Source organism: Pseudophryne corroboree, chromosome 10 (genome assembly GCF_028390025.1).
Source record: "Pseudophryne corroboree isolate aPseCor3 chromosome 10, aPseCor3.hap2, whole genome shotgun sequence".
In the NCBI taxonomy this organism is placed as follows: Eukaryota; Metazoa; Chordata; class Amphibia; order Anura; family Myobatrachidae; genus Pseudophryne; species Pseudophryne corroboree.
The window spans coordinates 327,212,859-327,230,827 of NC_086453.1; the positions used below are offsets into that span (position 1 = coordinate 327,212,859).

Below are 17,969 nucleotides of genomic sequence, written 5' to 3' on the forward strand. Positions count from 1 at the left end.
ATGGTTTTGCCCAATTGCTAACAAACTTGCTGCTGTAATCAACTCAGAATTACCCCCATTATGCGATATTGTATGCAGTCATCCAATATCAGCAATATTGTATACAACACTGCGGACAGACATTTTATCTGACAGTGACAGCCTGAACCCATAAGATATCGTGGCCATACACTGTGAGATATCTCACAGTATGGCAGATGTACTAAGCCTTGTAGAGTGATAAAGTGGAGAGAGATAAAGTACTGGTCAATTAGCTACTAGCTGTCATTTTTCAAACCCAGCCAACAGTTGGGAGCTGATTGGCTGGCACATTATCTCTTTATCACTTCCAAGGCTTAGTACACCTCCAGTGTATGGCCACAATGGAGGAAAACATTTCCACATTTCTCCCCTGTGAAGGAACAGGGGAAATGTTGGTCGCCCAGCCTGGGGCAGCACATAAACTGCTAGTTGCAGCAGTCCAATGATCAGATCAGTTGAGCATGTTGGAAGATTTTTCACGCCTGATTATAGCTGACCGATTGTGGCCATACAGTGTGCAATTATCGTCCTGTTCTGCCAATAATCTCCATATCGGGCCGATAATTGCATAGTGCATACCCGGCTTTAGACTCTCAATTGGTTGATTTGGGCAACTACTCCACTTTATCTCTCTCCATGGCTTGAAACATCTCCCCCCAAATATTTTTTTTTGTATGGCCTGTGAACACATACTGTACTTAAAGTTGTGAAGTGCCTCCCTACTACCTGGCTGAAACAATTGCCCTCCTCTGAGCTAGACCAACCGGTATTTATTGTTGTAAGCCTTGCAACACGAGTGGATTATATTCAGTCTTGTATTGTCACAGAGAGTCAGTCACCTAGCTCAGCCTGTTTATAAATGACTCTTTTACTTTCACCTCTTGGAAGGTATGCAGGGCCTGTGTCTATAATCTCTTTATTGCCAGGTTGTTAATTAGTGAGTCTTTCCAATTTCCAGTTTGCACGTTCATTTATATGTAGCCTAGGAAACACCTTAGCACAGAAAACGTCTCGTACATTATACTGTATATCGGTCAAATCTCTGTGGCTATGAAGTTGGGAGTAGCAGGACTGGGATATTCTGGGACCGTGGAGTTGCTGGGAAAATATTGCTGAGTCTTATAGTCCACCATACGGTAGACCCAATGCTGCACTACGCAGATCACGATTTTTATTTTAGTTTTTTTTAAACAACAGGTTGAAACGATAAACTAGTGGAAATGAGAGAAAATACAGCTTGGAAGATGCAAGGTTTGCATGATGTGCAGTGGACGGGAACTCGCAGACCTCAAACAGCAATATGGAAGATCCCAAAGTCAGACACACGGCGAGAAAAATACAGCAAGTCATCTCATGAACACGGCCATTTCTATGAGACCCACGTAATGTGTTTTTATTCTTTATAATATAGCACTTGGCTACAGATAAGCAAAACTCCTGCTTTGTTTGTCACCATATTACATGGGACGGTATTTTGTTTTATGGTGAATTCGTTCCCAAATCTTTTCTTTTTGTTTGCTTATTTTTTTTATTTTTTTTTAAATACAATTTATGATTAAAACCAGCTTGTGATATAAATGATCTAACTGAGGGGGTTATTCAGGTTTATTAGCAAACCAAAAAAGCACACTAATGGGCAAAACCATGTTGCACTGCAGGTGGGGCAGATGTAACATGTGCAGAGAGAGTTAGATTTGGGTGGGTTATATTGTTTCTGTGCAGGGTAAATATCTTGGCTGCTTTATTTTTACGCTGCAATTTAGATTTCAGTTTGAACACACCCCACCCAAATCTAACTCCCTCTGCACATGTTACCTGAATAAGGCCCTGTATTTGCTAATCAGAAAGTACATTTTAAAGTGCAGCTTTGATCAATTGCCTATAAAATAATCAACTTGCTGTTATTCACTTTACAAGAGTGTGCTGTGCTTTTATAATGCTCCGAAACACTCAAGTGGACACAATGATTCCTCCCCTTGGTGACCTAGTTGGCGCCCCCACTTCTTATTTTGTGTGGAGCGGTGGTAGAGAGACCCATTGGGAATGTGGTTCCATGCTGGGAAACCTTAGCCCTGCACTACATTCCAAGACTAATATCAGCTTGGAACAGCGGGCAACTCCACAGGTACTTAGCTATTGGCTTCTACCCCACTGCAGCAGCTACCCACGGATACTCAAATCTCCCCCTATCTCTGAAAAGATCACAAAAATGCAATTTCCTTTTGCATCCAACCCTGATCAAGGCCCTGAAGAAGTAGCATTATGTAACTCATTTAGGACGAGATGCATAAACAGGAAAAAATGTGGTCAGACCTCTGAAAATGCTGTTTTCGGAGATTTGACCACATTCCCCATATAGCACCAAGCTTCCGATAACAAAACTTTCCATAGATTGGATTGATAGCCAACGCCATCTATAGATGACATTGTGTAATGGAAGCCTATGGGTTTCTCTGCATTGTGCTCATTTTTAGCCGCAATTGTACAAGTATATGTTGTTACTAATCGTTACTAAACGCTGATATGCTTGCGATCAGTAGTGGGATGCGATGCATGATGCATACCACCCTCAGTGTTTTAGGCACCACCTAAACATGTCACCCTATATTTAATAAAGTAGTTACAGTGCCTTGCTAAAGTATTCACCCCCCCTTTGCATTTTTCATGTTTTGTTGCCTCACAACCTGGAATTATGGATTGTTTGAAGGTTTGCATCATTTCATTCATAGAACATGCCTACAACTTTGAAATTTTTTTTTTTTTTATTGTGAAGCAAACAACAAATAGGATAAAATAACAGAAAACTTCAGCATGCATAACTATTCACACCCCTAAAGTCAGTACTTTGTAGAGCCACCTTTTGCCGCAATTACAGCTGCAAGTCGCTTTGGATAAGTCTCTATGAGCTTGCCACATCTTGCTACTGGGATTTTTGCCCATTCCTCAAGGCTAAACTGCTCCATCTCCTTCATGTTGGATGGTTTCCACCTGTGAACAGCAATCTTCAAGTCTAACCACAGATTCTCAATTGGATTGAGATCTGGGATTTGACTAGGCCATTCCAACACATTTAAATGTTTCCCCTTTAACCACTTGAGTGTTACTTTAGCAGTATGCTTCGGGTCATTGTCCTGCTGGAAGGTGAACCCCCGTCCCAGTCTCAAATCACAGGCAGACTGAAACAGGTTTTGCTCAAGAATATCCCTGTATTTAGCACCATCCATCTTTCCCTCAACTCAAAACAGTTTCCCAGTCCCTGCTGCTGAAAAACATCCCCACAGCATGATGCTGCCACCACCGTGTTTCACTGTGGGGATGGTGTTCTTGGGGTGATGGGATGTGTTAGGTTTGCGCCAGACATAGCGTTTTCCCTGGTGGCTGAAAAGTTTAATTTTAGTCTCATTTGACCAGAGCACCTTCCTCCATACATTTAAGGAGTCGTCCACATTTCTTTGGGCAAACTCAAAATGTGCCTTCATATTTTTAACACTTAATGGCTTTTTTTCTGGCCACTCTTCCATAAAGCCCAGCTCTATGGAGTGTACGACTTATTGTGGTCACATGCACAGATATACCAGTCTCTGCTGTGGAACTCTGCAGCTCCTTCAGGGTTACCTTTGGTCTCTGTGCTGCCTCTCTGATTAATGCCCTCCTTGACCGGTCTGTGAGTTTTGGTGGCCAGCCCTCTCTTGGCAGGTTTGTTGTGGTACCATGTTCTTTCCATTTAAAGATGATGGATTTGATGGTGCTCCAGGGGATCATCAAAGATTTAGATATTTTTTTATAACCCAACCCTGACTTGTACTTCTCAACAACTTTGTCCCTGACTTGTTTGGAGAGCTCCTTGGTCTTCATGGTGTGATGCCTCTTGCTTAGTGGTGTTGTAGCCTCTGGGGCCTTTCAGAAAAGGGGTGTTTATACTGACAGATCATGTGACACTTAGATTGCACACATGTGGGCTTCATTTCACTAATTATGTGACTTCTGTAGGTAATTGGTTGCACCAGATCTTTTGAGGGGCTTCATAGCAAAGGGGGTGAATACATATGCACATGCCAATTTTCAAATTTTTATTTATAAAAATAATTTTTTTATTTACATTTTTCTCATTTCACTTCATCAACTTAGACTATTTTGTGCAGATCCATCAATAAAATTCTGATAAAAAAACTAAATAAAATTACAGGTTGTAATGTAACAAAATAGGTAAAAAGCCAAGTGGGGTGAATACTTCAGCAAGGCACTGTATTATGGGGTCTATTCATAGAGCAGTGAAAAGAGTGAGCCTGTGGAGAAGTTGCTCATGGCAACCAATCAGCTGCTCTGTACAGTTATATAGTATGCAAATTATAAATGAGATCCTGCACATGCTCAGTTGAGCCAGCCAGGCAGGGAGACGTAAGGCATTGCATTAAGCTGATGCGCTGTGTGCTTTAGCAGGAAACGCCGGAGAGGGGAGTTTTTCACTCCCCCCACTTCGGTAGGCATGGGGTCTATTCATGAAGCAGTGAAAAGAGCAGAGAAGTGAGCCTGTGGAGAGGTTGCTCATGGCAACCAATCAGCTGCTCTGTACAATTATTAATGTTACTTCAATACTGATTGGTTGCCATGGGCAACTTCTCCACTGGTTCACTGCTCCACACTTTTTACTGCTTCATGAATAGACCCCCATGTCATTATTGTGCATGCTATATATAATTCCTCACTTAAGTGAACTTTACTGTGGACATACAACATGCATGTTTGTATTAAAGCATCAGCTGACTATTGTACTCATATTGAATTATATTAAAGTGTCAGATTGGTAACTGGGTCGGTTTCCTTGCAGGCTCCTGTATTTTCCCCTAGTCCGGCCTTTTCACTCGACAGCAGTAGTTCTTCTCAAGTCGTGGACTTACACACCTCTAATGGACCATCCAGTGGATGCTATAAATGTAGCAACTTCTCATTCCCCACAGGTAACGCATGTGCTTTATCTTCATTCACTTTTGGGGGCATTCATGCGCTGATCTGCCCCTCTCTCAGGGCAGGTGTGGAGTCACATTGTCCTGGATTTGCTTAGTGTGAATGACCAGGGTGGTGTGGTGGGAATCTTGTCTCACAGATGTGGTGCTGGGGTGGAGATAGGGGTGATGAGGGAGACCAATAACTAACAAGGGAAACATTTATACAGTTAAAATAATAAAGGTGAAACATGGAATATAGTGATAAAAAATATATACATTGTGAAAATGAAGATAATTGATAGGTATAACTGAAATAATGATATAGAAGTTTGCAGGTAAAACGCCATGGTACATCGTATAACAGGAGTCACTCCCCATAAGTAAATAATACCTTTGCTGTTGCTGGTTTTTGATGTCGGCACAAAGCCTAGTGTCTGATATATTCTCACATTGTTTATTGTTAGATAGAAAACTCCCTCAAATTCACAGCTCTACCGATCTCTCCAAGAGTAACCTATCAACAGACAGCTCTTCAGGAAACCTCTGCTACAGTGGAAATCACAGCAATGAAACGTATCTCACGTTTGTAGATGTAAAGACTCCATGGTACATAAATGTACTCAATGAAAAGGTAAACAATCTGTCTGTCTATCTATCTATCTATCTATCTATCCATCCATCCATCCATCCATCCATCCATCCATCCATCCATCCATCCATCCATCCATCCATCCAGGGGCAGTTCGGGCCACCAGGAAGACATATATATATGTGTGTGTGTGTGTGTAAAGTATATGTATGAGGTTTTTATATATATCTATATATATATATATATATATAATATATTAGCTGAATACCCGTGCTTTGCTACGGGATGGGGAGGGTAAATTAGAATGATAGTTCGTTAATTTACGTTGGTTAGAGATCTAGTATATAGGCATATCTTGCTTCCGCCATCCACTTTGTGTAGTGGTCAGACCCCTTTTTGGTCCCCAAGGGACCCTGCTGTTCCCACTATACAACTCTCAGTCTGTGGCTTCCTGCTGCCTCCATTCCCCTCCTCACATGATGTCAGCGCCCCTGTGAAATTATCAACTTATTTACAGTTTCTTATATAGCGCAGCACATTATGCATCTCCTGATATACTCTGTGCTGCTGGGGGACCCTGCTACTTCCACTATATAACTCTCAGTGGGTGGGTTCGTGATACCTCCATTCCCTCCTCACATCATGTCACTGCCCCTGTCCTGCCTGCCATATTATGCATTTCCTAATATACTGTGTGCTGCTGGGGACCCTGTTCCTCCCACTATATAACTGTCAGTGTGTCTCTTCCTGCTACCTTCGTTCCCCTCCTCACATCATGTTACTACCACTGTCACATGCAGCCCTGTCGTCACTGACATCATGCATATCCTGATATAGTCTGTGCTGCTGGGCCACCCCTAGGGGTGCTAGGGGTATGTTAACCCCACAGTGTTTGTTCCCAGATTGTAAGTCATATGTGTACCAAGTTTGGTGTAAATTGCTCCAGGCATTCCACAGTTATGCTGTGTGCTGAAATACTCCGTGCTGCTGCCTCACCCAAAGGGGTGCTAGGGGTGTCTTACCCCCACAGTGTTTTTTTCCCAGATTGTAAGTGATATGTGTACCAAGTTTGGTGTAAATTGCTCCAGGCATTCCAGAATTATGCTGCGTGCTGAAATACTCTTTGCTGCTGCTTCACTCCTAGGGGTGCTAGGGGTGTCTTACCCCCACAGTGTTTGTTATCAGAATGTAAGTCATATGTGTACCAAGTTTGGTGTAAATTGTTCCAGGCATTCCGGAGTTATGCTGTCTCCTGATATACTCTGTGCTGCTGTCCCACCCCTAGGGGTGTCTTATCCCCACAATGTTTGTGTCCAGATTGTAAGTCATTTGTGTACCAAGTTTGGTGTAAATTGCTGCAGGCAAGAGTTATGCTGGAAAATACATATACACATACATAAATACATACATACATACATACATACATACATACACATCCATTTTTGTCGATTACCGTGGATGGACAGTGACATTTGTAAAACCGGTTCTCAGCAAGTACTTGGGACCTAAGGAGAAGCTGCCTGCCAAGTTTCCAGATTGTAGGACTTGTGGTTTAAGAGATTTCGTGATGAGTCGATCAGTGAGTCTATCTTCTTTTTTGCCTTACGTATATATATATTTATATATATATATATATATATATATATATATTGTAAAAGGTTTGCATCACAAGTAGGAACTCTTCACTCAGGTTGCTCTGTTATATGGCTTCTCTATATGTTGTCACATCACATTTGTTTAGCAAAGGCGGCTTCCCTGACCACTAGCTAAGCCCAAACCTGCCCTCTCTGTCATCCGGCCACTAACTAGCATCGCAATCCCCGCCCACTGGTTCCCACAAACCTTTATACCTCCACACAACACATTAGTCTCACCCACGTAGTGCAGCTGTGTGTGTTACCCTTACTGTAGCAAGAAGCAGGATTCTTAAACCTATCTGCCCCTTGTCCTAGGGAGTGAGTCCTGTTCTGAGCATCAGAGCGTGGCAAAGTACCCTCTTTGCCAATATATATATATATATATATATATATGTATACACACACAGTAATTCTAGGCTAAATGGAAATATATAACAGGTTTAAATCCTGTTATTCAATTGAAAATATGCTTAAGTATGTACAATATCTTTTTTAGGAGCATTGTCTTCTGAAGTTGGGAGAGGAGATAAATCGACTCTCAAGGTTTGAGGTGGAATCCAAGAGGAAAGATCATATTATTTCTACCTTGAAGAATGAAATATCACAGCTTCAGAATGAGTTCCATAATATCCTACACTCACAGCCCAGGGAAGTAGAGGTAAGATCCTACACTCACAGCCCAGGGAAGTAGAGGTAAGATCCTAAACTCACAGACCAGGGAAGTAGGGGTAAGATCCTGCACTCACAAACCAGGGAAGTAGAGGTAAGATCCTGCACTCACAGACCAGGGAAGTAGAGGTAAGATCCTGCACTCACAGACCAGGGAAGTAGAGGTAAGATAAAAATAAAAAATTGTGGGCGCACCAAAAATACTTTAGTAGTAGCTGCTGGTTTTGTAAAACACAATTTATTCACAAAATATTTAATGATTTAAAATTACAACTTTCAATCTCCACACACCGTAAGAACAACTCAAAAAATAAAAATAGACACGTGTTTTATAGCTGGAGACTTGCTAATATAGCATAAATTGCTGGTTAATTAGACATAAATTGCATGCATGCACTGGGAATTAGTAGCCATTGATAAGTACTGCACATGAAGCTCAAGCAGGATGTTTAGTATGGAAAGGCAGTTCTTATACTTAAAAGCCTTTTTATACTTCACCACTGTGAAGCTGATCCTGCAGAATCCAGTTAGATGTAAGAACACATAAGTCCTCTGAGCAAGAAGTGTCCACGTCCGTGTTACTGACCCATAAACATGGAATAATGATCAATTTTCCACTGACCAATTTCAAAACAGCCGCTCTGCGGCGGCTCCCCGGTGATTTACCCTAAAACTTGGCTGAAGTTTGCCATGTGCGGCCGCACGGTACCGGGGCTGGATGGCAAGCTCAATGCTGCAGGAGACGCTGAATCGCTGCATACCGCGACTTCCGGCTTTGGAGCTTCCGGCTTCCGGCTGCATTCCACCTGCGTCCCACTGACGTGTGTATGTCATCTGACGCGTTTCTCCACCTCTAAGGGGGGCGGTTTCATCAGAGGTAAGATCCTGCACTCACAGACCAGGGAAGTAGAGGTAAGATCCTACACTCACAGACCAGGGAATTAGAGGTAAGATCCTACACTCACAGACCAGGGATGTAGGGTTAAGATCCTACACTCACAGACCAGGGAATTAGAGGTAAGGTCCTACACTCACAGGCCAGGGAAGTAGAGGTAAGATCCTGCACTCACAGACCAGGGAAGTAGAGGTAAGATCCTGCACTCACAGACTAGGGAAGTAGAGGTAAGGTCCTACACTCACAGACCAGGGATGTAGGGGTAAGATTTTACACTCAGCCTAGGGAATTAGAGGTAAGGTCCTTCACTCACAGGAAGTAGAGGTAAGGTCCTACACTCACAGACCAGGGAATTAGAGGTAAGATCCTACACTCACAGACCAGGGATGTAGGGGTAAGATTTTACTCTCAACCCAGGGAATTAGAGGTAAGGTCCTACTCTTACAGACCAGGGTAGTAGAGGTAAGCTCCTACACTCACAGACCAGGGAAGTAGAGGTAAGGTCCTACACTCACAGACCAGGATAGTAGATGTAAGAGCCTACACTCACAGACCAGGATAGTAGAGGTAAGAGCCTACACTCACAGACCAGGGAAGTAGAGGTAAGGTCCTACACTCACAGACCAGGATAGTAGAGGTAAGACCCTACACTCACAGGCCAGGGAAGTAGAGGTAAGATCCTACACGCACAGACCAGAGAAGTAGAGGTAAGATCCTACACTCACAAACCAGGGAAGTAGAGATAAGTCACTGTAACGTGCATGTTGCATCATCACAACATGTGGGTTGCCGGGCAATGCAGCATGTGCATCTAAATAAATCGTTTTCAAATTCTAGCCTAGAAATGTGTCAACTAAGGTATAACTAGAAATCGGATCAGATGGAAAATCCCTAGATACAGGAGGTTTTGATTTGCTTTCCACTGTCATAATCTTCATAATGTGTCCCAGTTTTTTTAAGAACAGTCCCTTTTTTCCTCTCTGGAAATCTTTAATTTCAGATGCTTATCATTTTACACAATTACATACATCTAACAATCCATAGAAAAAAATGCAAAAAGATTTCTCTGAATGTTTGGGAGCGTACACACTAGGCGATATCGCTTACAATCCTGCCAATATCGGCCAGTTCAGAACGATATCATCTAGTGTGTACAGACAATTTATTGCACGATGCCCACGCTTGCGGGTGATCTGCGACGTCACCAGTCGGACTTCATGCAGGTCTGACGAGCGTTATCGCAGACAAGGGCCATGCTGTCAAATGCAGCATGGCTGCTCCCATCGCATCGAGCTCCCGACATCAGCAAGTGTGTATGCACTTGCCGATGTTGGGTCCCGTTGCATACAACATCGCATTGTTTGCGATGTCGTCCTAGTGTGTACGCACCCTTATAGGCCCTGCACACTTGGCGATGTTGCTGAAAGATATGAACGATCTCGTTCATTAATGAACGAGATGCTGTTCATATCTTTCAGTGTGGAGGCACCAGCGATGAACGATGCGCGGCCCGTGCTCGTTCATCGCTGGTGCCCTGTCGGCTGTGCATGCAGGCCAATATGGACGATCTCGTCCATATTTGCCTGCACTTGTATGGAGCCGGGTGACGTGGGGAGTGAAGAAACTTCACTCCCCCCATCACTACCCCCCCCGCCGCCGGGTCGCCCGTCTGCGGTATCAGCGGTCGGACAGCTTGGCGGCGTATCGCCGTGTCTGTAGGGCCCTTTAGAAATAGCCAAACCTGACAAAACGCGTTGATCCAATGCTAATGGAAATTCAGAAGCATGAACACATGATAGGGATAGAAGGAGAGAGGTAAATACATTTCATAATCTAAACTGACTGGATCGTAAAAAAACAAAACATTTTTCTCTAACGTCCTAGTGGATGCTGGGGACTCCGTAAGGACCATGGGGAATAGACGGGCTCCGCAGGAGACAGGGCACTTTAAGAAAGAATTTGGATACTGGTGTGCTCTGGCTCCTCCCTCTATGTCCCTCCTCCAGACCTCAGTTAGAATCTGTGCCCGGATGAGCTGGGTGCTACTTAGTGAGCTCTCCTGAGCTTGCTAAAAAGAAAGTATTTTGTTAGGTTTTTTTATTTTCAGAGAGATCTGCTGGCAACAGGCTCTCTGCTACGTGGGACTGAGGGGAGAGAAGCAGCCCTACTCACTGAAGATAGGTCCTGCTTCTTAGGCTACTGGACACCATTAGCTCCAGAGGGATCGTACACAGGATCGCACCCTTGGTCGTCCGATCCCGGAGCCGCGCCGCCGTCCCCCTCTCAGAGCCAGAAGACAGAAGCCGGTGACAGAAGCAAGAAGACTTCGAAATCGGCGGCAGAAGACTCCAGTCTTCATATGAGGTAGCGCACAGCACTGCAGCTGTGCGCCATTGCTCCCACACTAAACCCACATACTCAGGTCACTGTAGGGTGCAGGGCGCAGGGGGAGGGCGCCCTGGGCAGCAATTAGAGACCTCTTTGGCAAAAGTTTGCATAATATACAGTTGGGCACTGTATATATGTATGAGCCCCCGCCAAAATTGTACATGAAAGCGGGACAGAAGCCCGCCGTCGAGGGGGCGGGGCTTCTTCCTCAGCACTCACCAGCGCCGTGTTTTTTCTCCACAGCACCGCTGAGAGGAAGCTCCCCAGTCTCTCCCCTGCAGTTACACGGTAGAAGAGGGTAAAAAGAGAGGGGGGGGCACATAATTAGGCGCAAAAATCAATATAAACAGCAGCTACTGGGTTAACATTAAGTTACTGTGTTTTCTCTGACGTCCTAGTGGATGCTGGGACTCCGTCAGGACCATGGGGATTAGCGGCTCCGCAGGAGACAGGGCACAAAAATAAAAGCTTTAGGACTAGGTGGTGTGCACTGGCTCCTCCCCCTATGACCCTCCTCCAAGCCTCAGTTAGGTTTTTGTGCCCGTCCGAGCAGGGTGCAATCTAGGTGGCTCTCCTAAAGAGCTGCTTAGAAAAAGTTATTAGGTTTTTTATTTTCAGTGAGTCCTGCTGGCAACAGGCTCACTGCAACGAGGGACTTAGGGGAGAAGAAGTGAACTCACCTGCGTGCAGGATGGATTGGCTTCTTAGGCTACTGGACACCATTAGCTCCAGAGGGATCGAACACAGGCCCAGCCATGGAGTCTGGTCCCGGAGCCGCGCCGCCGACCCCCTTGCAGATGCCGAAAAGTGAAGAGGTCCAGAAACCGGCGGCAGAAGACTTTTCAGTCTTCATGAGGTAGCGCACAGCACTGCAGCTGTGCGCCATTGTTGTCAGCACACTTCACACCAGCGGTCACTGAGGGTGCAGGGCGCTGGGGGGGGGGGGGCGCCCTGGGCAGCAATGATAATACCTTGTTCTGGCTAAAAATACATCACATATAGCCCCTGGGGCTATATGGATGTATTTAACCCCTGCCAGGTCTCACAAACACCGGGAGAAGAGCCCGCCGAAATAGGGGGCGGGGCCTATCTCCTCAGCACACAGCGCCATTTTCCTGCACAGCTCCGCTGCGAGGAAGGCTCCCAGGACTCTCCCCTGCACTGCACTACAGAAACAGGGTAAAAAAACAGAGAGGGGGGGCACTTTTTTGGCGATATTGATATATTAAGCTGCTATAAAGGAAACAACACTTCTGTAGGGTTGTTCCTATATATTTATAGCGCTTGGGTGTGTGCTGGCAAACTCTCCCTCTGTCTCCCCAAAGGGCTAGTGGGGTCCTGTCTTCGATAAGAGCATTCCCTGTGTGTCTGCTGTGTGTCGGTACGTGTGTGTCGACATGTATGAGGACGATGTTGGTGTGGAGGCGGAGCAATTGCCGGTAATGGTGATGTCACCCCCTAGGGAGTCGACACCGGAATGGATGGCTTTGTTTATGGAATTACGTGATAATGTCAGCACGTTACAAAAATCAGTTGACGACATGAGACGGCCGGCAAACCAGTTAGTACCTGTCCAGGCGTCTCAGACACCGTCAGGGGCTGTAAAACGCCCTTTACCTCAGTCGGTCGACACAGACCCAGACACGGACACCGAATCTAGGCCCTCATTCCGAGTTGTTCGCTCGCAAGGCGAATGTAGCAGAGTTACACACGCTAAGCCGCCGCCTACTGGGAGTGAATCTTAGCTTCTTAAAATTGCGACCGACGTACGCGCAATATTGCGATTACAAACGAGTTAGCAGTTTCAGAGTAGCTCCAGACTTACTCTGCCTGTGCGATCATTTCAGTGCTTGTCGTTCCTGGTTGACGTCACAAACACACCCAGCGTTCGCCCAGGCACTCCCACCGTTTCCCCGGCCACTCCTGCGTTTTTTCCGGAAACGGTAGCGTTTTCAGCCACACGCCCCTGAAACGCCGTGTATCCGCCCAGTAACACCCATTTCCTGTCAATCACATTACGATCGCCGGAGCGAAGAAAAAGCCGTGAGTAAAAATACTTTCTTCATAGTAAAGTTACTTGGCGCAGTCGCAGTGCGAACATTGCGCATGCGTACTAAGCGGATTTTCACTGCGATGCGATGAAAAATACCGAGCGAACAACTCGGAATGAGGGCCCTAGTGTCGACGGTGAAGAAACAAACGTATTTTCCAGTAGGGCCACACGTTATATGATCACGGCAATGAAGGAGGCTTTGCATATCTCTGATACTGCAAGTACCACAAAAAGGGGTATTATGTGGGGTCTGAAAAAAACTTCCTGTAGTTTTTCCTGAATCAGAGGAATTGAATGAAGTGTGTGATGAAGCGTGGGTTAACCCCGATAGAAAACTGCTAATTTCAAAGAAGTTATTGGCATTATATCCTTTCCCGCCAGAGGTTAGGGCGCGCTGGGAAACACCCCCTAGGGTGGATAAGGCACTCACACGCTTATCAAAACAAGTGGCGTTACCGTCTCCTGAAACGGCCGCCCTCAAGGATCCAGCTGATAGGAGGCTGGAAACTACCCTGAAAAGTATATACACTCATACTGGTGTTATACTGCGACCAGCCATCGCCTCTGCATGGATGTGCAGTGCTGGGGTGGTTTGGTCGGATTCCCTGACTGAAAATATTGATACCCTGGATAGGGACAGTATTTTATTGACTATAGAGCAATTAAAGGATGCTTTTCTTTATATGCGAGATGCTCAGAGGGATATTTGCACTCTGGCATCGAGAGTAAGTGCGATGTCCATATCTGCCAGAAGAAGTTTATGGACGCGACAGTGGTCAGGTGATGCGGATTCCAAACGGCTTATGGAAGTATTGCCGTATAAAGGGGAGGAATTATTTGGGGTCGGTCTATCGGATTTGGTGGCCACGGCAACAGCCGGGAAATCCACCTTTTTACCTCAGGTCCCCTCCCAACAGAAAAAGACACCGTCTTTTCAGCCGCAGTCCTTTCGTTCCTATAAGAACAAGCGGGCAAAAGGACAGTCATATCTGCCCCGAGGCAAAGGAAAGGGTAAGAGAGTGCACCAAGCAGCTCCCTCCCAGGAGCAGAAGCCCTCCCCGGCTTCTGCAAAGCCCTCAGCATGACGTTGGGGCTTTACAAGCGGACTCAGGGGCGGTGGGGGGTCGACTCAAGAATTTCAGCGCACAGTGGGCTCACTCACAGGTGGACCCCTGGATCCTGCAGGTAGTATCTCAGGGTTACAGGTTGGAATTCGAGAAGTCTCCCCCTCGCCGGTTCCTAAAGTCTGCTCTGCCAACGTCTCCCTCAGACAGGGCGACGGTATTGGAAGCCATTCACAAGCTGTATTCTCAGCAGGTGATAGTCAAGGTACCCCTCCTACAACAGGGAAAGGGGTATTATTCCACACTATTTGTGGTACCGAACCCGGACGGCTCGGTAAGACCTATTCTAAATCTGAAATCTTTGAACCTGTACATACAAAAATTCAAGTTCAAGATGGAGTCACTCAGAGCAGTGATAGCGAATCTGGAAGAAGGGGACTTTATGGTGTCCCTGGACATCAAGGATGCTTACCTGCATGTCCCAATTTGCCCTTCACATCAAGGGTACCTCAGGTTCGTGGTGCAAAACTGTCATTATCAGTTTCAGACGCTGCCGTTTGGATTGTCCACGGCACCTCGGGTCTTTACCAAGGTAATGGCCGAAATGATGTTTCTTCTGCGAAGAAAAGGCGTATTAATTATCCCTTACTTGGACGATCTCCTGATAAGGGCAAGGTCCAGAGAACAGCTGGGGGACGTAGTAGCACTAACCCAAGTAGTGCTGCAACAGCACGGGTGGATTCTGAATTTTCCAAAATCTCAATTGACCCCGACGACACGTCTGCTGTTCCTGGGAATGATTCTGGACACGGTTCAGAAAAAGGTGTTTCTTCCGGAGGAGAAAGCCAGGGAGTTATCCGAACTTGTCAGGAACCTCCTAAAACCAGGAAAAGTGTCTGTGCATCAATGCACAAGAGTCCAGGGAAAAATGGTGGCTTCTTACGAAGCGATTCCATTCGGCAGATTCCACGCACGAACTTTTCAGTGGGAGCTGCTGGACAAATGGTCCGGATCGCATCTGCAGATGCATCAGCGGATAACTTTGTCTCCACGGACAAGGGTGTCTCTTCTGTGGTGGTTGCAGAGTGCTCATCTGTTAGAGGGCCGCAGATTCGGCATACAGGACTGGGTCCTGGTGACCACGGATGCCAGTCTGAGAGGCTGGGGAGCGGTCACACAGGGAAAAAACTTCCAGGGAGTGTGGTCAAGCCTGGAGATGTCTCTTCACATAAATATACTGGAGCTAAGAGCGATTTACAATGCTCTAAGCCTGGCAAAACCCCTGCTTCAGGGTCAGCCGGTGTTGATCCAGTCGGACAACATCACGGCAGTCGCCCACGTAAACAGACAGGGCGGCACAAGAAGCAGGAGGGCAATGGCAGAAGCTGCAAGGATTCTTCGCTGGGCGGAAGATCATGTGATAGCACTGTCAGCAGTGTTCATTCTGGGAGTGGACAACTGGGAAGCGGACTTTCTCAGCAGACACGATCTACACCCGGGAGAGTGGGGACTTCATCCAGAAGTCTTCCACATGATTGTGAACCGTTGGGAAAAACCAAAGGTGGATATGATGGCGTCCCGCCTCAACAAAAAACTGGACAGGTATTGCGCCAGGTCAAGAGACCCTCAGGCAATAGCTGTGGACGCTCTGGTAACACCGTGGGTGTTCCAGTCAGTGTATGTGTTTCCTCCTCTGCCTCTCATACCAAAAGTACTGAGAATTATACGGCAAAGGGGAGTAAGAACGATACTCGTGGCTCCGGATTGGCCAAGAAGAACTTGGTACCCGGAACTTCAGGAGATGCTCACGGAAGATCCGTGGCCTCTACCTCTAAGACGGGACCTGCTTCAGCAGGGACCGTGTCTATTCCAAGACTTACCGCGGCTGCGTTTGACGGCATGGCGGTTGAACGCCGAATTCTAAGGGAAAAAGGCATTCCGAAAGAGGTCATCCCTACCCTGGTAAAAGCCAGGAAGGAGGTGACTGCACAACATTATCACCGCATTTGGAGAAAATATGTTGCGTGGTGTGAGGCCAGGAAGGCCCCGACGGAGGAATTTCAACTGGGTCGATTCCTACATTTCCTGCAAACAGGATTGTCTATGGGCCTCAAATTAGGGTCCACTAAGGTTCAAATTTCGGCCCTGTCGATTTTCTTCCAGAAAGAATTGGCTTCAGTTCCTGAAGTCCAGACTTTTGTAAAAGGAGTACTACATATACAGCCCCCGGTTGTGCCCCCAGTGGCTCCGTGGGATCTTAATGTAGTTTTGGATTTTCTCAAATCCCATTGGTTTGAGCCACTCAAATCGGTGGATTTGAAATATCTTACATGGAAAGTAACCATGCTACTGGCCCTGGCTTCAGCCAGGAGAGTGTCAGAATTGGCGGCTTTATCGTATAAAAGCCCATATCTGATTTTCCATTCGGACAGGGCAGAACTGCGGACGCGTCCTCAGTTTCTGCCTAAGGTGGTTTCAGCGTTTCACCTGAACCAGCCTATTGTGGTGTCTGCGGCTACTAGCGATTTGGAGGATTCCAAGTTGCTGGACGTTGTCAGGGCATTGAAAATATATATTTCAAGGACGGCTGGAGTCAGAAAATCTGACTCGCTGTTTATACTGTATGCACCCAACAAGCTGGGTGCTCCTGCTTCTAAGCAGACGATTGCTCGTTGGATTTGTAGCACAATTCAACTTGCACATTCTGTGGCAGGCCTGCCACAGCCTAAATCTATCAAGGCCCATTCCACAAGGAAGGTGGGCTCATCTTGGGCGGCTGCCCGAGGGGTCTCGGCATTACAACTCTGCCGAGCAGCTACGTGGTCGGGGGAGAACACGTTTGTAAAATTCTACAAATTTGATACCCTGGCTGAAGAGGACCTGGAGTTCTCTCATTCGGTGCTGCAGAGTCATCCGCACTCTCCCGCCCGTTTGGGAGCTTTGGTATAATCCCCATGGTCCTGACGGAGTCCCAGCATCCACTAGGACGTCAGAGAAAATAAGATTTTACTTACCGATAAATCTATTTCTCGTAGTCCGTAGTGGATGCTGGGCGCCCATCCCAAGTGCGGATTGTCTGCAATACTTGTACATAGTTATTGTTACAAAAAAATCGGGTTGTTATTGTTGTGAGCCGTCTGTTCAGAGGCTCCTACGTTTGTCATACTGTTAACTGGGTTCAGATCACAAGTTGTACGGTGTGATTGGTGTGGCTGGTATGAGTCTTACCCGGGATTCAAAATCCTTCCTTATTGTGTACGCTCGTCCGGGCACAGTATCCTAACTGAGGCTTGGAGGAGGGTCATAGGGGGAGGAGCCAGTGCACACCACCTAGTCCTAAAGCTTTTATTTTTGTGCCCTGTCTCCTGCGGAGCCGCTAATCCCCATGGTCCTGACGGAGTCCCAGCATCCACTACGGACTACGAGAAATAGATTTATCGGTAAGTAAAATCTTATTATTCCTGGGTTAATAGCGCTGGGGTGTGTGCTGGCATAGTCTCTCTCTGTCTCTCCAAAGGGCCTTGTGGGGGAATTGTCTTCAGATGAGCATTCCCTGAGTGTGTGGTGTGTCGGTACGTGTGTGTCGACATGTCTGAGGTAAAAGGCTCCCCTAAGGAGGAGATGGAGCAAATGTGTGTGTGAGTGGTGTCTCCGTCGACAACGCCGACACCTGTTTGGATATGTGTAATTAAGTGCTAAGGTAAATT

The 17,969-nt window shown here is 46.3% G+C and overlaps 1 protein-coding gene across 11 annotated transcripts in view; it reads left to right on the plus strand.

Annotated features, from left to right (window-relative positions):
• The window catches only part of CCDC27 (coiled-coil domain containing 27), a 281,519-nt gene that overhangs the window by 137,431 nt on the left and 126,119 nt on the right, over nucleotides 1-17,969 (plus strand). For all 11 annotated transcript variants that reach the window (XM_063943570.1, XM_063943568.1, XM_063943573.1 and 8 more), the window contains 4 exons: nucleotides 1,219-1,403; nucleotides 4,850-4,979; nucleotides 5,432-5,598; nucleotides 7,690-7,851. In XM_063943570.1, the coding sequence (XP_063799640.1) occupies nucleotides 1,242-1,403; nucleotides 4,850-4,979; nucleotides 5,432-5,598; nucleotides 7,690-7,851 (621 nt within the window). In that variant the 5' untranslated portion in view covers nucleotides 1,219-1,241. The remainder of the gene's footprint in view (nucleotides 1-1,218; nucleotides 1,404-4,849; nucleotides 4,980-5,431; nucleotides 5,599-7,689; nucleotides 7,852-17,969) is intronic.